This window comes from Oenanthe melanoleuca, chromosome 3, assembly GCF_029582105.1.
Source record: "Oenanthe melanoleuca isolate GR-GAL-2019-014 chromosome 3, OMel1.0, whole genome shotgun sequence".
NCBI lineage: Eukaryota > Metazoa > Chordata > Aves > Passeriformes > Muscicapidae > Oenanthe > Oenanthe melanoleuca.
In genome coordinates, this window is record NC_079336.1 from 66815623 (window position 1) to 66835968 (window position 20346).

At 42.2% G+C, this 20346-nt stretch overlaps 2 protein-coding genes and 1 non-coding gene across 3 annotated transcripts; all 3 read left to right on the forward strand.

Annotated features, from left to right (window-relative positions):
• The first annotated feature begins 945 nt into the window (after positions 1-945).
• Positions 946-7044, forward strand: RBM34 (RNA binding motif protein 34). Its single transcript, XM_056488293.1, has 10 exons — positions 946-1178; positions 1317-1459; positions 2490-2709; positions 3293-3352; positions 3904-3947; positions 4186-4269; positions 4475-4538; positions 4661-4703; positions 5905-6023; positions 6663-7044. Exons 1-10 carry the CDS (start codon positions 981-983, stop codon positions 6972-6974), a joined length of 1287 nt encoding a protein of 428 aa, XP_056344268.1. The 5' UTR covers positions 946-980; the 3' UTR covers positions 6975-7044.
• Positions 7045-7788: 744 nt separating this feature from the next.
• On the forward strand, positions 7789-15056 carry TOMM20 (translocase of outer mitochondrial membrane 20). The gene is made up of 5 exons (XM_056487803.1): positions 7789-8057; positions 12767-12813; positions 13042-13123; positions 13406-13548; positions 14652-15056. Exons 1-5 carry the CDS (start codon positions 7934-7936, stop codon positions 14694-14696), a joined length of 441 nt encoding a protein of 146 aa, XP_056343778.1. The 5' UTR covers positions 7789-7933; the 3' UTR covers positions 14697-15056.
• On the forward strand, positions 8923-9057 carry LOC130251951 (small nucleolar RNA SNORA14). Its single transcript, XR_008840272.1, has one exon. It is a non-coding gene; the product is annotated as a small nucleolar RNA SNORA14 (small nucleolar RNA).
• Positions 15057-20346: the final 5290 nt, after the last annotated feature.

Below are 20346 nucleotides of genomic sequence, written 5' to 3' on the forward strand. Positions count from 1 at the left end.
TAGGTGCAGGCTCACTGATACCTGTCCATACTTATGACCGGGTAGTTCCCACCACACTGTGGAATATTCCTGTTGGCATAGGGATTGAACTTGCTCTCAAGGCAGAGTTCCTAGAGGCCGTGTGCCTCTTACTGAGTTTGTGGCCACAGATCTCTGCAATGGGCTGGGTGATGTGTGAAGGCAATTGGAAAAGCCACTGCAAGTCATGTAGCCCCTTTTCAAGGATTTGTGTATTCTCTTGGGCTGACCCCATCCATGAGGATCACTACCTTTCCTGGCATCGAACAGGCAAGGCAAGGGCGATATCTGGTGCAGGTGTCAAGACCAACACTTTTCTTCTATTCAGCACCTGAGTTGCTTGTTAAGCCTTCGATTGGATGCTGGTGCCAACAGAGCTGCTTACAGTGTCAGCTCAAAAATGCATCAAACGTGTGACGAGACAGCCAAAGCACTGTCAGTTTTGCTTCAGCTCCCGTTGGATCTGAGGGTCGTGGGAAATCAGTGAGACAGCCTCTCATCACAGAATCAGCTGAGTTAGAAAATACCTCTGAGATCATCAAGTCCAATCTATGATCAAACACCACCATGTCAACTAGCCCATGGTGCCAAGGACCACGTCCAGTCTTTCCTTAAACCCAGGCGTGGTAACTCCACCACCTCCCGTTCCAATACCATTCCTTGTGAAGCAATTACTCCTCATGCTCAACCTCAGCGTCCCCTGGCACAGCTTCAGACTGTTGAATGTCTCCGGAGTGCCGCTACACCTACGTGGCCGGGAGCAGCTCCCATCCCGAGGCGGATAGCAGGGAGCGCGGCGGTCCCGAAGCAGCTCCCATCCCGGGGCGGTGGAGGCGGGAGCGGGGCGGTCCCTGTCCGGGTCCCGGTCCCGAAGCAGCTCCCATGCCGGGGCGGTCCCCGAGCGCTCCGGCCCCGCCCGTCGGAAGTGACGCGCTGAGCGCGTCCCCTCGCTCGCTGCCGCCATGCGGGCCCGCCGGGGCGGCGCGGGGCCGCGGCAGCCGGCGGCCCGGGGCCGGGAGGAGCAGTCCGTGCCGGGGCGGGAGGAGCAGTACGTGCTGGGACAGGTGTCCGGCAGCCTCGGGGCAGCCGCCGCGCCCGCCGCGCCGCTCGCCCGCCTCTTCCGCGCCGCCGCCCCGCCGGTGCTGGTGGCTGCGCCGGGGGTGAGTGAGCGAGTGCCGGGGCAGCGCTCCTGGGTGGCGGTGGGCTTCGGACTATGGCGCTCTAAATATGTTGCAGTATGTGAGCTAAATTCTGGAATTTCATCTTTCAAGTCTGTTTCTCTTACCGTTTTTTTAAAGGGAAATAAGAAAAGGAAGCGTACAGAAGAAGGGGAGAAAGTGTCAGAAGACAAGAGCTTATCCGTCGTACAAGAACCTCCGGTAAAAGCGAAGAAGGCCAGAAAAAAGGAACGCTCAGAAGCAGAGGAAAAACTGTCAGAGAGGTGAGTGCTACCATTTTATAGTAAAATTAAATCCCTCAGCATCTGCATTAATCGTAATACGAGTTCAATGAAAAAACGAAGTTCTCGTCTACTAATCATCTTCAGCTTAGTGTTTAAGATTATTTCTAAGATTGTGCAAATTTTCTGTAGTTTTTCTCTGAAGAAGGAAGTACTGCTTGTTGAGACACTAGGTCTGTGAAGTGCAAATGCCTTGCTAGAGAGCCATTAGGTCCAGCAGTTGAAGACACATGGATCTGGTTCTCTCTGGCTTGGGAGATGCTATCTGTCCTTGGCTTTATCCAGCAGAAGTGGTTTCAGTAGGAGCAAGGTGCCAGACACAGTGAGCTGTCTATGCCCTGCTGGGCCTCTGCAGTGACACAAAACCTTTCTGACTCTCTGTGTTCTCTTAAATACTTGGAGCAAGGTGCATCAGAGCAGGCTGGAAGCTGCTCACTCTACAATGCAGTTTGGATAACACAGCAAACTTGATTGTAGCACAAGGCTAACCCCTCATCCTGTCCCTGGCACTGGGTGCATGGAGTCTGTTTGCTTGGTGTTTGTGTCTGTAGCCTTCCAGAGACTCCTTCAGATCTGCTTGTTGTTCATGGTCCTACAGTATGTTTGGATAGAGGGAGACTTGTTAGTGCACAGCAGTATTCCAGAGGTTTGGTCCCAGTCTCCTGCATACTGAGAAGGATTAAATCTGTTCTGAGTACCAAACATAACGTAAAGATGATATTTTCCCCTTCAATTTTAGAGGCTATCAAATTATTTAATTCTGAAGTATTTCTCTGTTACTCCTGGTAAATAGTGAATGCAGTGTCCTGGGGACAGCAAATAGTTTTTCATATTACTGAATGGTCAGATACATTTGTTTAATGCAGAATTAACAAAATAATGCTTGAAATTTTAGAGTTGAACATAATAATTTCAAATGTAAGTTAAAATATCTTGGAGGCTTCAGTTTTTTGACCCCAAATCCTCTGGTTTTTTTCCCATATTTATAACCTGCCTGGTCATTTCTGATCAGAGAGAATGCTTTGGAGCAGGCGGATGAAGAGGAGGGCCAGAAATTGTTTCAAAACAAAGCAAAGCAAAAGAAAAAGGCTTCTCAAGCCACCACCAAAAGTGTTGTTAATTCAGCTAAGAGTACCACTGCAAAACAGCAAAAGAGAAAATGGGTGGCTGATGAAGGAGCAGACAGAAGAACGGTGTTTGTTGGAAACTTGCCTGTCAGCTGTACTGCTAAGGTACGTGGGTGGGTTCTGTCTGCTAAAGGAATGAAAGGAGTTGCTGCAGTCTTCAGTTTGAGGGGATGTTTGCAGCTGGGAAGTCACACACACTTGTGATTGGAGCTGCTTCTGGGAAAGTAGGAAATGGTGCTTGTTCTCAGAAACTGTCAAGAGACAATCTCTGGTTTCCTGGAGTTGGGCTGCCTGCAGCAGTGGGTGCAGTGATTCTTGCTTGAGTAGAATTGGTCAGTTTCTTGTCAATGAAAAAAATGGCTGAATAAATGAGACCTGCATTTACAAAGTTACTCTGTTTCTAATTTTGTATGAAGCAGTGCTTCATATTGTTACATAAAACATTTTTAATTAATACTTTCGTCCATAGTAGGAAGCATTACTTCAGTTTTGGCAATCTGTAGAAGAAGCTGCCACAAAAAACACAGAAGTTGTTACAAATTACTTGCATTGTTTTAATAGCCCTTAAGGGACCTCCTATAAGTGAAAGGAAACCAATGTAAGAACAGTATTACTTATAAATACTAAAAAATAATTCTCATTAGCAGGTTGAATAGTGTACTGAGTATTTGTAATATCACCTGTTTAGGTACTGAAATCTCTTTTTATGAAGTATGGACAAATCCAATCCGTTCGCTTCCGGTCCCTGGTATGTTATTTCCTTTAATGTTATATAGCAAAATTATTTGTTAATGCTAAAGGGCAGTTGTATTTGTAAGGCTTGTACCTTCTTTAGTTCAGAAGTAGTTTGGGGTATGTGGGTTTTGCTATTAGAAGGAGCCTTGGAGATGTTACCCCAGGAGCACCACAGATGCATTTTTCCTGTAGCAGCAGACGATCCAGAATCAGAGCTTTATGTTCTCTGAAAGAGGAATGCCTTTATTGTGCTAGTTTGGCTGAGACATTGCTCACCTATTCTTAAATCATAGTAAGCTAAGACACATTATTGTAAATCAAGGTACTCACTGAAGTAGTTCCTCTTGGAACTCAAGAAACATGTCTGAAAAAGTCAAGGCAAGGTCTTTAACTCTGAGGGATTTTTAGACCATCTCTAGGTCCAGCCATTTCTGTCATTTGCTCACTGTACAGGCTATGTTGCTTTGGGTGGCCCCTGCTTGAATCTGTCTTTGTCTTACAGAAAAACTCTTTGTGATAAGTTTACACGAGACCCACCTAACTCAAGCTCTTTTTATCTTTAAGATTCCAGCGGATGATACTGTATCCAAAAAGGTAGCAGCAATCAAGTAGGTTCCCCTTCTGAATTTTGTGTATTTTTCAAGGGCTAAACAATGGCCATTAAAAGTTTGTCTGTGTTAGGTCTTTCATATGTATTTTGTGGTTTATTGTCATTTGTCATTCCCTTTGTGTGTTTTAAGTTTTCTCAATAAGTCATAAAGAATTATGTGCCATGTATACTTGTAATTTGGTACCTGCACAGCATCAGCAGGATTTAAGCAGTAATGTGTCCTTTTCCCATTCCAGGCATAAGATGCACCCAAATGCAAAGTTCATCAATGCTTATGTGGTCTTTAAGGAAGAAAGTGATGCCCAGAAGGCTCTGGAGGAGTAAGTCTCAGTTTTGTCCCTCATTCCCTGTTGAAGAGGTAGTTTGGGTAGAAAAATTTAAACAACCTCCCCTCTTTTGCTTGAGTCAGAATAAAATGTTCAAACTTAAAAGTAACTTTGCTTTTGGAATACTGCTATGTAGTGATACTGTCAATTAAGTAATGCTTATTTCACTTCTAAAACCTTTTGGTTTTGATCACAAAAGGAATGGAACAGAAATTGCTAGTGGATTTCACATCAGAGTCGACACTGCATCTAAAACCAGTTCGGTAAGTAAGATGTGTGGCTAGAAATCCCCTTTTCTGTTTGGTTGTGGGTTTTTATTGTTTTTGTTTAGTTGGTTTGGTTTTTTTCTGTAACAGCTTACTGTTCTGTCTCTTGTTTCCTTTAGCATGATAATAAACGATCTATATTCTTGGGAAATCTTTCATATGGTAAGTCTGATTGTTATGCATCATTAATTTGATTTATGGAGTGGCTGATATTAGGCTTTTTATTCCATGGTATTGAGTGGATAAACAGCTTTCGCTGGAGGTAATTTTTATTTGTTTTAATTGAGACACCTAAAGAGGGTATAAGTTTCTGTCCAGTTCTGCACCTTGATTGTTTCTTTTATTGTAGGTGGCACTGCAAGTGCTTTTAGTTCTTTTTGTTACTTCATGTTTTTTAAATGAAGATGACTAAGTTGCATAGGCCATGGCTTTCTAAACTGCTTAAGGGTTACCAATACCTGCTTGTGAACCAATTCCAAGTGAGAAACAGTGATGGCTTCTCCTTTTGGTGCTTTCTGTGAAGCACAGGCTGTTTGTCAAGGCAGGGCAAAAAGTGGGATTTGATGATCCTTATGGGCCAGTTTCAACTCAGACTATTCTGTGATTCTGTGATTTGCTGTGCTCTGAAATTACTTCAGCAGCTTGGACCTTTCTCAGCATGTCTAGGTCCCATTGCTGTAGTTAAACCCATACGATTGAGTTCAGCCCCTCGCCTCAGCAGAGACATGTTTATATTTACGTCAGGGGATTCCAGGAAGTGTACCTATTAAAAAAACCCCAGACAACCCTGTATTTTTGCAATGGCATGTCACATTTGTTTGCCAAGGCATGAGATGGAGAAAGGCTCATACACCCAGCCATTATCAGAATAATTGCATAACAGCTGTGGTTAGAAACTGTAAATCCCATTCAGCTAAAATTCATGGCTCAGTCAATGAGCAGTTGAAGAACTGCCAGCTCAAGCTCATTATCATCAGTATTAAATTCTTAGAAAGAAATTCTGGCATAAGGAAGAGCTACAAAAATGCATAACAGGATTCTTAATTTCTACTGTGTTCCAAGCATAAATGAAATAATTTGAAAAATTTGTTTCAGTCTTTGCCTTAGTTCTTTGTGATCTATGTCATACTCTTAAGAGCTGGAGAAGCAGTGTCAGAGCAAATAGCCCTTTATACAGTCTGCATTGTCAGCTTGCTGGGATTTTTCTGGAACGATAATTTTCTGAACCGATATTTTTCTACCTATCCGTATTCTATCCTGTTTTCGTCCCTGAATGGGTAAATGTGAAATAACTGGATGTGGGCCAGGCTTTCAAAGCCGTGTGTCTCCCTGAAGAGGCTTCTGTTCCTTGTGTTGCCTGCAGACATCCGTGATGATGCCGTGCGGGAGCACTTCCATGTCTGCGGGGACGTCGTGGGCGTGCGAGTGGTGAGAGACAGGAGGACAGGCTTGGGGAAAGGCTTCGGATACGTCCTCTTTGAGGTGCGTGTGAACCTCTGAGGTACACACTCCTGTGCACAGGAGTTCTTCAAAACCCAAGTTGGGGTCTGCCTTCAGGGCATTTTTATTTTCTTTTTAGTAATTTTTTGAGGTTTGTGTGTGTGTATGAAGTTAAATGGTAGCGTTGTTGTGTATGGTGAAGGCAGCTTGGAAAACCGGTTCTGTGGAAGGAGATACAAAACATTTTAGGTTTTGTACACACATGTGTCAAAATGTGAGTGGAATTCTTTCCTGCATACTGGTTCTTCACTTCTGATTCAGTACAACTTTCTTTCTCATGGCAGTCTCCCAGCCTCATTTTCCTTAGTTCATTTCCTGCAGCCCAATGCCTTTTTTCCCAATTTTTCCTTGTCTCTCTGCCTCAGACTTTGGTGTTTCATTGTAAGCTGTTTCATAGCCTGTTTTCAAGTGTCTGTGTCTCAGTGTGTGGGCTGTGTGGGGGTGCTGGTGTTCCTGAGCAGAGATGTGTCATTCCCTAAATTGAGCGGCTTGAGTGCTCAGCATTGTAAAATCCTGCTCACCGATTTTAAAGACAGATAACATTTTGTTTGAAAGCACTCAGCTGGAGGTAATGCTGCTTTTAAAGTCTAAAATGGAAGTTTAAAATGTCTGCTTTTGTAGAACACAGATGCTGTACATCTTGCTCTGAAACTCAACAACTCTGTTCTGATGGGAAGAAAGATACGAGTGCAGCGTGTAGTGGACCAGAAGAAAGCACAGAAAAGTCCAGACCAGTCTCGTGCTCCCGAGGACAGAGATGATAAGAAGAAGAAAAAAGAAAAGAGCTGCTCAAATGACTCTTTTATTGGTGAAAAAGCAAACCCATTAAAGAAGAACATTAAACCAAAAAGACTAAAAACTACTCCTAGGAGTAAAGCTGGAAAAAACAAACAGTCCTTTGGTAAAAATCAAGCCAGTAAAAATGCTAAGTAGTGTAATGAAGATAGATATATATGAGAGTGGTTTTTATATGTGCAAGTATAATAAATTTTGTTTGCTAATACAGCTGTTGTCCTTCTTGTTGTTTGCTCTGAGGCATTTGGCTTCTGCCAGAAGGCAGTGGTGGGAGGTGCTGCATGATTTTATTCCCGTGTTACAGGAATCTCCACCTGAGGTCTTGCTGCAGAGGCTAACTGTGAATTCTTTTTTTGGAGTTATGTACAATTACCCACAATGGCTATAGAAAAAAATGACTTACATTCAGACTGGGTCTTTGATGAAATAGAAATCATTACCTTGGTTTGGGTGGCTTTTTTGTTGTGCAGAAAGGGCAATGAAGCTGGTGAAGGGTCTGGGAGCACAAGTTTATGGGGGAGTGGGGAACTTTCAGCCTGAGAAAAGGAAGCTCAGGGCTGGCCTTATTACCACTCTACATCCGCCCGAAAGGAGGCTGTACCGGAGTGGGGGCCGGCCTCTTTCCCAGGTAACGAGGGACAGGATGACAGGACTTAGCCTCAAGCTGTGCCAGGCGAGGTTTAGGTTGGACATAAGGAGAAACTCCTTCGCAGAAAGGGTGATCAGACATTGGGATGGGCTGCCCAGGGCGGTGGGGTCACCATCCCTGGAGGTGGCACTGATTGCCATGGTCAAGGTGACCCGGTGCTGGTGGGTCAGAGGCTGGACGCGATGATCCCAGGCTGTTTCCCGGGATCCCGCTCCCCGGCCCCTCACGGCTTGGCGGGCAAACGCCGAGGCTCAGCGCGCGCCCCTCCACGCGCGCATGCGCGCCAGCCTCAGCGCAGGCACTGCGGGAGGCGCCCTGTGCCGCCGCCGGCTGATGACGTCAGCGGAAGCGAGGAGGGGTCCTTTCCCCGTGGCCGCTCGCCCCAAGGTGCCTGCGGAGCTCGGCGCGGGCCGCGCGGCGGGAGCGGCGCGGGGGCGGCGGCAGCGCCATGATGGTGGGCAGGACCAGCGCCATCGCCGCGGGGCTCTGCGGGGCGCTCTTCATCGGATACTGCATCTACTTCGACCGCAAGAGGCGGAGCGACCCCAATTTCAAGAACCGGCTGCGGGAGCGTGAGTGTCCCGGGGCGCCCCTTCCCCTTTCCCCTCGTCCCGTCCCTTCCCGCCGTCCGCGCTTCCCTCAGTGATTCCGCCCGTTTCTCTCCCTCTCACGGCCCGGCCGGGGCGCGGAGGGCAGCACGTGCTGCCGCCCCCGGGCCCGGCCGAGACCCCCGCCCCCTCCGCCCCGGGCCCCGGCGGCTCTGCGGCCTCTCGCCGTCCCTTCACCGCGACCGCGGGCCGGGACACAGAACCGTCAGAACTGGGAGACTCATTCGAATCCCGTCCAGTCATCCGCCCAGCCGTGCCACTGCAGCCACTGCAGCACTAACCCCCGCAGCATCGCCCAGCCAGGCACAGTCCCCTCCTGAACACCCCCGGGGATCGTGACTCCAGCACCTCCCTGGGCAGCCTGTTCCGATGCCTGGCCATCCTAACGGTGGAAAAGATCTTTTGTAATGTCTCTTCTGAATCTCCCGTGTCTCGGTTAAGGCCATTTTCTCTGGTCCCCTCACTGCTGGCATGGTAGAAGAGACTGATCCCCACCTCAGTACAGCCTCCTTTCGGGTGGTTCTAGACAGTCATCCCATCGGAGAGCGTTTGCTCTAGGTGTTGGGTGACCTGTGGTTTCCGTCCATGCTTGCTTCAAATTCACCTCCCCCTCGCCTTTTTTTTTTGTCCACTCTTGCTCTCCTGCAGGCTCAGCAGTGCTATTATAGCCATCATGTTTGCGTAGTGACACTTTCTTTTTTCTTTCTTTTTCTTTTTTTTTTTGTTTTTTTGGCATTTGGAAGGTAAGCAGGTAAAACGTGATCTCTTACAGTGACGTTGTTGCTGTGGTGAGGCAGGGGTCGGTGGCAGCTCTCAGGTATTTCATCACCTGCATTCTAAACCCTCCTGGCAGCCCTGCCATTGGCTTCCAGGATAAGAATGAATGCCAGAGAAAACTGTGGATTAATCCAAGATGTAGAGCTCTTCTCCCATGGCTCGTCATTATTTCACATCTTCAACATTTATTTAAATGTTTTAATGATCAGTGATGTTTTCAAATGCAATTGTAGGTATGAGTACTGAAGGAAAGCAGATGAATCATGAGCAATAAGGTGATACTTTTTATACTGAGTTATTTTTCTTGGGATAATATGTATTCCTTTGGTGACTAATCTGAAGATAAGAAGTTATCATTAAGGTAAATTTTCCTGGCAAGTAAACATGATGTGATCAGCAGTTTCATGGATGGAAAAGTCAATAACTAGACTGGTTGAAAATGAGTATTAACCTGATAGCATTAAAATGTAGTTTAACAGCTTAGATTCTGTCTTCATGGATTGAATTTGCCTGGCCAGTGTTGTCACTTAGCAGTGCATTAATTTCCATTTCCAAAATTTCCCCCTCAGCAAGTTATGTCTGTCAAATATTTCATCTTCAAGCCCTCGCTCCTGTGTGTAGGATTTTGGGCACATACCTCTTGTGTGTGTTCCAAGTCCTTTTTTCCCTGCAGTGCAAGTCATTAATTGGGAAATTTTAGTGCAGTTAACTGGTATGTGCTTGTTTTGCACAAGCACACTCAATTTTTGGCAACATAATCAGCCATGGGGTTTTTTTTATGTTGCCAGAAATGCAGCAGGAGAAGCACCGAATTACGTAAGGTTTTTGCAGAAGCACCAAAAATTATTTTTGGATTTCAGGTTTCCATAATCTGAGCCTCTATACAGTCATGTTCTGGATTAACCTCAGAACTGCTGTGATTGAGAATTGGCATTGCTTTGAAGTGGAAAACAAATGCATTTTGGTTTGAGAGGACCTCATTGTAGGACAGTCCTTGCACTTGATACACTGGTCTGCATTAAGTTACAAGGCTTTAGTTAATTTGGTTTGTTGGGTTTTTTTTGCTATTGTAACAGATTATTTAGTATGGATGCTTGAGCAATGGAGCCAGGGTTCTGAGTATTTACAGCACTTTTACTGTTGGGTACACAGGAAGGCTTGAGCTGTAAAGTACTTGACCAGGAAAGGTTTAGTGCAGCAGCCAGCTGCGGCTCTCTAGGTAAAGATGCTCCATGTATTGTGCAGTGGTGGGGGTATGAAATGGAAAGCTTGGAGAAGCCACCTTTGCTGCACATCTTTTCCAGTAACCTCCTTAGGATAAGGTCCTTTTTCAGCCTCTCTGATGTATTTTCACCGGAATTTGGAAAGGACAGGAGACCTGACGTGTCAGTGGATTGCCTGTCATATTTGGTCAAGCATGTGCTGACAAATGAAGAACCAGTTGGTTTTTTTGCCATCTCTGTGTGCTGTGTTTGGGCCAAAGTTTGCATTACAAAGGCCTGTCATAAAAATGAGGCGGCCAGATTTAGTTTCCTGGGAAAAAGGAAATTTCTGGGAGACTCATAGAACTACTGGACTTTGATTTTTCCAGATGTTTTAACCTTACTTAGCAGATTTTGTGGGTGAGTTTTTCTGTTGGGTTATTTTTTTTGGTCTTGTTTTTGCTAGTTTGGGGGCATGTCCATATTTAGTCTTGGGATCAGAGGATAGCAAAGCTGTGAACCTCTGTATCTGCTGAGCATCCCTGGCTGTATTTAATTAATAAAGTACTTCAGGTGTGTTTACTATTTGCCTTCTTGAATTAATAAAATAGAAGTGTTCTGCTTTAAAATATAGACACAGATGTCTTTGTTCTGAGACAGCCAGAATTTCTGACCATGCTGACTTTTGCCCAGGAGCATCTTCTGCTGAACAGCAGAGTGAGAGGAGGGCAGTAGGCAGACTTCACTGATGGGAGCTGAAAATGCAAATGGCTTTTTGGCTTTTCTGCTCCTTTGTGGGACTGGCTGGGAAGCTGCTGGGGCTGCTCAGGGGCTTTTGCAAACTGTGCCAGCAGTACAGATCACCCATTGGTTCTCCTTTGAAACTTGTACCCTTGTACAAGAGCTGTGCCTGAAGGACCTGCAGTGTGACAGCTGCAGTTTAGCTTTGTGCTTTAGATGCATGCACTGCATTTCTGTGTGTGGTAATAAAGATTCATTCTATGAAAGACTGCCTTTCATTTTCAAAATGTGTTTATCTCTTTAGAGTAGAGGGTAGCGTTTCATTTTTGTGGAGATCCCTCACGGAAAACAAACAGGAGATTTTTTAGGTGTGGGGTGGTGGGTTTTTTTATGTTTGTTTTTCAAGGTTTTTTGCCTCTCAAAGGCATTGCTTTTTTCTTGTCATATTACAAATGTAACTTTTGGTTGTTATTGCAATGATACTTTGAAACTAGTATTTCTTCCCAACCAGTATGGGAAAAAGTTGTAAATATCCTTTAGAGTTACTTAGGTTTTTAAATTGTTTTAGTTAGTGAACTTTTAAAGAGCCTGTAAAAAAGCATTAAGAAGAGGAAAAGTAAGTTCCTTAGTAGTCAGACTTGAAAGATGTGGCAGCTCATTTTTCAGTTTTAAAATCTTGATGATTCTTCATATTCCTTCATTATTTTCAGGTTAAAGTATATGGTTTCAAATCTATGTCATCAGTGGTCAAAAGGTTTCATTAGTTCCAGTTACCAGCATGTCTGGTTTGTTCTTTGTTTCAGAATGCTTAACCTGGTGAATGATACCTTTTATTATATTTTAATAAGAAGAACACAATATTGTCAGTAAATGGCAAGTGCTAGGTTATCACTATACTAGAGAATAATATTCCTGACTGTCTTCATCATGTGGACAATAGAAAATTTTTGCTAGTCATATTTGGAAGTATTCCAGCTTGTCAAATTATATCAAAAGGAAAGTCAGGGCTGTGTGACAGTTGTTCTTTGTCAGTATAGGAGTTTTCTGATCAGACACTGAGGACAAAGAGTGGAAGGACAGTTTAACTTGTCCTGTATTCAGAGGTTTTACTGGTGTAACTATTTCAGTTGATGAACTGAAGATTTACATAAATGATTATTCTAAGGAAATTGCCAGTGTTAGTGTAATTATTCTTTCATGTATGAAGAACTGCTACTATAAAAATATCTTTATACCTGCCTGCATTAAAAGCAACTTTAATTTTAATTACACAAGTTTTGCTGGTGTGGTGCAATTTCATGTAGCAGACCAACTTTTTGCCTTTAGGTTAGGCAGTTAAATCTGTAAATGTTTGTTCCATCTGTAAATGTTTGCTTTCCTCAGGTTTCAGAATGTATGCTTTAGTATTGCTCTTGCTGGGGGATGATGAGATGCTGCCACTTATTAACTAGTTCCCAAGTCTTTGCTATAAAGTAGCTGAGAAAGTGAACTGTGTTTATCTGCTGTGACTTGCTAAATTTCCCTTCTTTGGTGGTGCACCATGCTCTGCAAAACTAGATAGACTTGACTTACAGACAGTTCTTCTGTGGCTTATTGTTAGAAGTCACATAGATAATTCCTATATAACTCTAATTCTCTTTGCTTCAGTGTGCCTGCAGTGCACAAGGTGTTCTGTGCTGCTGCTGTGCTGCCCTGCACAGCTGGTGTTTGCTTTAGCCATCAGGAGAAGAATTGCCCTTTTGGGCTGGTGCTACTGCCAGCCCTCATTAGACCTCTGAATTAGACCTCTGTTGCACTGAGTAGGTTGCAGTCCTGTGCTCAGTCTTCAGTATTTGGAATACATTACCAGTTTCTTCTTTTGAAAAGGACTTTGATTTGTTCATGGCTCCAGACTATAATCTGAAGGGCTTTTTAATTGCAAATTGAAAATAAAAGATGTTTTTATTTTTGCAGGAAGGAGGAAACAGAAGCTTGCCAAAGAGAGAGCAGGACTTTCGAAGGTAATACTGTGTTCAGTAATGCAGTGCTGTTTTGAAAGGTGTTTCACTTGTATTATAAGTACAACATTCAGAGTACTTTTAACTTAGTGGTGACACTTGTTTTTTTGCCAGTTTCAGTATAACAATAGGGCTGTGTGCATGTGTAATTTCAGCTGAGAATATTTTCTGCTGAATTTTTATTAGCTGGTGTTTAAGGGCTGATTTAATTTTTGCTGTGTGTGTTTATAGTTGCCTGATCTAAAAGATGCCGAAGCAGTTCAGAAGTTTTTCCTTGAGGAGATTCAGCTTGGAGAGGAATTACTAGCTCAAGGTAATAATATTTTTTTCCGAAGGGTAAGTTGTAAAATAATTTTTCTCTACCTTTTTTAGAAGATGTTTTTTATACATCAAGACATTCTGGGGAGTCAATTTCATCTAAGAAAATCTGCTTATTTGTTTCTAGCCTTGTGTGTTCAGAAAGTCCATCAAGGAAGGAGAAGAGTTTAATGTGTATTGATTCACTGTAATTTAACCACTCTTGGTGGATGTTTTGTGTAAATGTGTTACAGTGTGGAAGATGGTTGATTTCAAAACATTACAATTTGTCACACAGGTGAATATGAAAAAGGTGTTGATCACTTGACCAATGCCATTGCTGTGTGTGGGCAGCCGCAGCAGCTACTACAAGTTCTACAGCAGACTCTTCCACCACCAGTGTTTCAAATGCTTCTAACTAAGCTCCCTACAATAAGCCAGGTATGTGAAACATCCCTATTGGTTTGGTTTGGAAAAAATGTTAATACTTACTTTATCCACTACGCCAGTCTTGAGTATCAGGTTTTGTAATCTGCTGGTTTTTTAATATGTAAAGTTAGATAAAATAAGCTCTTTTTTTCACCTGAGATATTAAAAAAGTGAATATGAAAATCATCATGTAGCATTAATAGCAACAGGATAAAATAGAAATGCAAAACTTCTCTTGTGTATAGGGTCAAGAGCTGAGCTCTTGAAGTAGAGGCATCTGACCACAGCTGTGGTAATGTAAATGGATCTGGTGTTTCCCCAGTACAAGTTGGGGGGATTGGAAAAACAGTAACTTTATTGCACTGGGTCTTGAGGGGTTTTTTTAAATTTTACATTTCTGCAAGTGTGTGTAAATGCTATGGAAGTTCATGAAAATGAATCTATTGTTTTTGCTACCCTCTTCTGGGGTCAGCTTTAGACACAAAATGTTAACTAGCCCAGGAACCCGTGACAATTTTGGAGGCTTGGGAGTTTCCCTGATTATAGAACCATTAGTAGCTCTATGAATAAAATGCCCTCCCATTTTAGTCTGAGTACTGAGTGAGTAATGTTGTTAATATGCTGGCAGGTGAGTCTGTTGTAAAATAAATTATATGTTTTGTCCCCTTGGAAGTACAAGGGGACTCCCTGACAGTGTTACCTGACATAAAGCAGAGATTCAGTGCTGGGTTTCAGTTGGCTCTTCTTACAGCTCAGGCCTGGTTACATTTCAGGTCCATATACTCTGTGGTAACACTGGGAAGTGCCAGGTACATAAGACAGATTTGGGGAAATGATTGAATAAAAAGGTTTCTTAAGAGAACACACAGAGATAATCACCTGAGGTTGTTAGAACATTGTTTACATGATTTTGGCTGTGTTAGGTATTGCACTATATCTAATTTCTGTGGAACTGACTTTAAAAACTTAAGTCAAATGGATTGCCATTTTTAACTTTAATCAGTTTGTTCAATAATTACACTGCTTAATGTTCAGTGTAAAATTACATTGCTTGATAATCAGTTGCCTGCTGTCAATTTTATGTCATTGTGAATGAGTTTTTCTCCTTCTTACAGAGAATTGTAAATGCACAGTGCTTGGCTGAAGATGATGTTGAATGAGGTCACACCACAACGGGGGGAAAAAAGTTTCCTTACCCCAGAAGATGAGCATCAGTAGGGGGATAAAGGGGCATAGTAGTTAATGGACTGTGTACCACATCGGCTTCTACCAGAGTTAAAATTAACTTTGTGTAGGTGGGTTTCGCAGGATTTTATTTATTATCCCAGTGAAAAGTGTATTTTGATAAGAATTCATTTTATAAATACACTGTGTTGAGTTATCAAAGTATCACTAACTTCATTATTATTAAAATACACAGTTGTAATGTTGTACATATACAGACATAAAACTACGACCTATTAAAAACCCAATGCTCATTTTTGAAAAAACGAAGTTATGGCAATAAAGATTTATCTCCACTTGTGTGTCCCTATAGTACTACTTTAAAATCTAGAATATTTGGGTGTCAGAGCAAATGATCTAAAAATGACAACATTAAAATTTATTTTTAATGTTATGGCTGGTCTTCCAATGATTTTAGTTAATTAAACCTTGTGTAATTTTCTCAGAAAATAAATATGTGATCATTTAAACAGTTACAGATCACCTTAGAAGGAGATGCAAATCACAGTGGTAATAGATGACTGGCTGCAGAAAGAATGACAAATCCATTTCTGTCAGGAACAAAAAATGTAAAGTTCAATATTACTGGCAAACTTGAAAGCTCTGATAATATATGTGTTTGAAACAAAGCTGTTTGGAATAGAACCCAGGCAGATTTTAAGAGCACAAAGGTTGGGGTGTTTCAGAAAGCTTGAAATGTTGCAAGACAGACAGCTGACATTTCAGTCTGTAGTCTTCAAGACCATAGCAAATGGTTCTTAACAGTCCCCTAAGGCATTTTCCTTAAGAAAAAAATTGCACTCATAAGGTAAGACAATTATTTCCCTAGGGTAAATAGCAAAAGCTAATGGAATTAGATGTTGTACAATTTCATTATGGTGTGGTGAGTTTTCCTTTGCCGATGAAAAGGAGACAGGCAACATACAGCAGGCTCAAGTGAGCAGGAGAAGTGTACTTACGAAAGAGAGTTTTTCATGGGTGGGATCTTCTAAATGTCAAAACAGACTGCCTTCTGCTCTTCTCTGGGTTTGTGCTATCAGCACTCAGGTGGCAGAAGAAACAATTTAAAATGTAGCTTTGTTTTTTTGTCACAATGACTGATTTTTAACTTGAGAATGCTTTGAGGTGTCTTTCAGACCAGCTGACTGTACTATTGATGCTGCTAGTAAGGTATTAGATGGCATAATCAGTAGAAGCGAGATACTTTGAGAGCACTCTAGCCAACTGTCTCATTTCAGCCTTGTGCAAGTTTCTTCAAAGGCACCACTGATTCTCCTCAGTGGTTCAGGAATTGCCTCACACAGGATTTTTGAGAGTTTAAGTGGAGAGTGGAAATGGCTCCTTACCGAGTCATTCTGCTGAGATGGTTTGCTATGGAATAGGTATTTTCCCCTTAGGCCCTAGAAAACATTAATTCCAAAGATTTGAGGTGCTATTGAAATTTTCTGTAATGTGATAAATACCGAAGTTAGTGGCTGGTATCAACAAACATATCTTAAACAACAGGACATAGTTTAATCTTTGTGCTTGAATTGTTTAGGTAGCATAAGGTAAAATGCAGTAGCCACATTCAGGGGACAATGGCCAGCATGCTCTTTTCATTTTAATTTATTTTACAGGGACAAATTTATTTTGCACTTATTAAAAATACTGTGAAATTACAGAAGGTTCTGATTTCAATGAGGCTTTTTAAAGGAGTTTTCTAATACTTAAAAGTAAAAAGTTGGAATTCTTAGCTTATTTTGTCAGAATTGTTAGCATATTTACCTTCTGTTTTGCTGGTCACTTCAGCATATCTTTTTAGTTCAGCTTTTAACATTGTTTTAAGGTGAATAAAACTTCCATCCTGCCTTGAAAAACAAACCCAAACAGCACAAGACAAAAGTAGGACCCTTCTGTCAAACCTGAGCATTTTTCTACTCTCCTTGGTTAATAATGACAATTGAATTTACAAATTTGAATTTGAATTTACATTTTAGCTTACAGCAAAGCTCTCTTGCTGAATTGTGTTTCAGCAAACCTGGGTGTCAGTTCTGATTTTGATGGAAGGCTTGGTGACAGTCTGATGATGTCTATAAATGGTATTTACTGTAATAAGCACCATATTGCTCTAACATTCTTCGTTTTTCTTGAGCCTGCAAAGTTAGATGCAAACAAAATTTAAGATAGCATGGGTTTAAATGTAGCCTTAAATGCAAATTTATTCTCATATCTGACAATCCAGAAGTACCTGGTTAGTATGCTAGAGCAAACTCTGATACCTGTTTTGAGTGCCTTGAGTGGAGTGCTGAATCTTTTTAACAAGACTTGAATTTTTTTCTTCTCCTCAAATGTCCCAGTGAAGCTAATACGGTACAATTGTGAAGACTTGGAAGACATTGTCTAGAATGCAAGTTTGCTGTTGCTCCAAGAGTGGTAGGCCTGTCAGAGGTGTAGCTAAGCACGCATACTCCACAGATGTTTGAGACTCAAGCAAAGACACTGCTTTCAGACACTAGTAAAGTGCAGATCATCAGAAACATGGTGGTAATGTTGGATGTTTCTGCATCAGCAGAAGTATGCCATGGCATTAGCTGTGCATAGTGCTGCATATTTCTTTTCACTTGTGCAAATTTAAAAAGTGTGGAAGTAATCCAAAATTCCAGTTGTGGATTTGCTGCTGTAGAGCTCACAGCTGCTGGAGAATAAGATTGGTAATCTTACTTTACTACAGGTTAAACTACTAGTCCTTCTCCCCGGAAGAACCATCTTTCCTTCTGTGCTTTTCCAAGAACAAGGCACTTGTGTTCAGCACTAAAAGGATTTCTTATAGAGAAACTGAGAGGTCTGTTAGTTTTATGTTGGAAAGTCTTCTGTCATTGGTTAAGAGCTTCTTGGGCAGCTTTTATAGAAAAAACCCCACCCAGCTAGTTTCATTATCATGCAGGACTACCTTTGATGTGTCACATTTAAGTTTTTTAGATAATGGAATCAAATCCAAAACCAGAGTGGTCAGGCGCACACTGAATCATCTGGCACTAATTTCCTTTCCCTGGGGGCTGACACAATATTATTGTTGCCCTTAAGATGAAAAATGGAGAAGTCCCAGCCCTGCTGTGTAGGAGGCCAGCCAGGCATCATCAAAGTAAAGCCCCATCTATTTATGCACTCAGAAGAATCTTTCTAAAGTTTCATTTGTACATCTGTTGATGGTATGTTTAAAGTCCCTTAGGCTGAACAGTGGCCCTACATGACTGTTGTGTTACAGTTAACATGAGTTAAACATCAAGGGGATCTTTGAAGTGGTCACTAAGTGCTTTTAGTGATTGTTTCAAAGGCATGTTGTGCTGCACACCCATGCTTCTGTGTTTTTAAATGTATGGATGTAAAAAGGGCTGATATGAAAAGAAAAAAAATTCTGCAAGGCTTCTGTTGTACCCAAGTTTTGGTTTGGTTTTTAGTCAGTGTGTTTACACTGACCACTGTAGCTTACAGTATTCTCTGTGTACTGACCAAGAGCCTGTTGCAAAGAGCTGAAACTTGTGCTTAATTCATGAGGACTGGTCTAGCTTTCATCAGCGGTGCTCTGGAAACTGAACTAGTCTGGGTGACTACTTGTTTTCTGCATTTGTACCAAACTCAGACTTCCCAAAGAAAATGTGGATGTATCTAATGCTGTTCTCGCAGGGCAGAATCTGCCACATCCAGTGTATGAATGTGTGAGTGAAGTTGTAGAAAACAGCTGGCCCTTCTGTGTTCTTTTTTGCACCAAACTGTGCAACATGCTGGCATTAGATAATGGGCAACTTTTTCAAAGTACAGTGGTTTCCATGTATTCTTGAAAAGAAAATCCAGGTTCTCTCATTTTTCTCTGCAGTAGGGGCTAATTTTAAAGAATATTTACTGGACATCCTTTGATGAGCTCACCACCCTGTTTTCCAATCATTCCTGTAACTTAATAGTCCTGAACTCTTAAAAGCTTCTGAGCTATAAGTTTTTGACTCCAGGCATACATTTCCTGTTCCTGCTTTGTAAAGGTCAGGTTCTTTAACAGGTTGACAAATGGATGTCCTGCAGTGGTCACTCACCATTTCATCATTTCCCTTGCACCCTGAGAAGTTCTCAACTCATCTTTGGGATGAGAGGATGTCTGGTGTTCACCCATGGTGGGAGAGTTGCTTAACAGAATGTTGCAGCTGGCACTGTGTTGCTGCAGCCTGCGCATCTCTTGGGATGGTCCATGCTGCAAGGCAGTTGTGAGTGGTATTTGTGTATGAAATTTCTAGTGTGCATGGAGGCAGAAAACAGATGAAGTCAGACAGTTCTGCGTCTTAGCATATTGGACCCTTATAGCTAAAAACTGATTTGGTCACGCAATCATTTACTTGAGCACATCTTAATCTAAACAGCAGGGGGCAGTTTTGCACACACATTTTGTGCAAGCTCACCCTGCAAAATCCTAATTTTTAGAATCTTTCTGTCTGGTGAGGTGATGCAATGCAGCATTTTGTCCAAACAGATTTGGTACGGTGTATAAGATAGACTCAGTGGAGCACAGTGGAATGTGTTTCTATTGATGATACCTAATTTTTGTTTTTTAAAATCCTGTGTGTTTAAATTGTTGTGGTGACATGATTAGGAGGCTATCCCTCTTACTTTCCATCATTCAACACAAACTAGGTATATAGATAAGCCAGCTGCATTGTATAACTTAAACTCTGCAACAAAATGCAACCGCATCTGATTCCCAGGCATGCATGAGAAATTTTCCCCTGTCCATCTGTGATTATTCTGGGTGAGCTGTGCTAGCTGGAGTGAAAGAAAGGCACTGGTTAACTGCAGGAGTGGTGGAAGTGAAATCTGCATCTTGAGATTTTGCCTGGAGTTGGACTCTGTCTGTGATGGGCCACATGAGGAGAGCCAACCAAAAAAATAAAGAGGCAAGATAGTACAGGTCGGTGAGAGGATGCATTTTCAATGCTGGTTGAATTTTGGCTGAAGTTGACAAAATCTACTCACCCAGTTGTGATCCTGCAGCTGATATGAAATGAGCTGATCTCATACTTTGTCTCTCCCATGCCTTGGAGGCAGCTATTCCACATTGTAGTGGCACTCTGGCTCGAAACCGAATCTTAACCGAATCTTAACCTACATCTCAAAAGTGTTTTTTCTCTGATTCCCGGTCTGTGTTTGTGGGGAGGTTAAGTGTATGTATGCTATACGAGTAAATGGAAATTTTCCACCCTTGTAGCCATTAATCAGCATTTTTCCAAACATTCAACTTGTTAGTAAGAAATTCTTCAAAGTCTGCTCAACACATGATAACATCTAGAGAAAGCTGTTTAATAAAAGATACTGTGTGAAAACCATGCTGCTTCTCCTTCCTTAGGTCACTCTGGCCATGTTACACCCTGTAACATAGCCTGGAAGATACAGAAATTTGCTGTAAAAAAACAGTATTTGCCTGTTTTACCATGTATGTAAAAGAGCATTTCCCTGGAGCTCTGAAACAACCTGGTTAGCCTCTCTTGCTGTATTTAATATTATTTAATGAGAAAGAATGTATATTCAGCTTTGATTATTAAAATGACAATGATTATTGCATGA

What these genes read in the sequence shown, in the direction of transcription:
- RBM34 (XM_056488293.1), top strand. Translation starts at nt 981, where the DNA reads ATGCGGGCCCGCCGGGGCGGCGCGGGGCCGCGGCAGCCGGCGGCCCGG. An exon ending in CTGTCAGCTGTACTGCTAAG is followed by an intron (nt 2,710 to 3,292) that starts GTACGTGGGTGG and finishes TCACCTGTTTAG; the next exon opens with GTACTGAAATCTCTTTTTAT. An exon ending in CTGCATCTAAAACCAGTTCG is followed by an intron (nt 4,539 to 4,660) that starts GTAAGTAAGATG and finishes TGTTTCCTTTAG; the next exon opens with CATGATAATAAACGATCTAT.
- TOMM20 (XM_056487803.1), top strand. Translation starts at nt 7,934, where the DNA reads ATGATGGTGGGCAGGACCAGCGCCATCGCCGCGGGGCTCTGCGGGGCG. An exon ending in AGAGAGCAGGACTTTCGAAG is followed by an intron (nt 12,814 to 13,041) that starts GTAATACTGTGT and finishes GTGTGTTTATAG; the next exon opens with TTGCCTGATCTAAAAGATGC. An exon ending in AGAGGAATTACTAGCTCAAG is followed by an intron (nt 13,124 to 13,405) that starts GTAATAATATTT and finishes TTTGTCACACAG; the next exon opens with GTGAATATGAAAAAGGTGTT.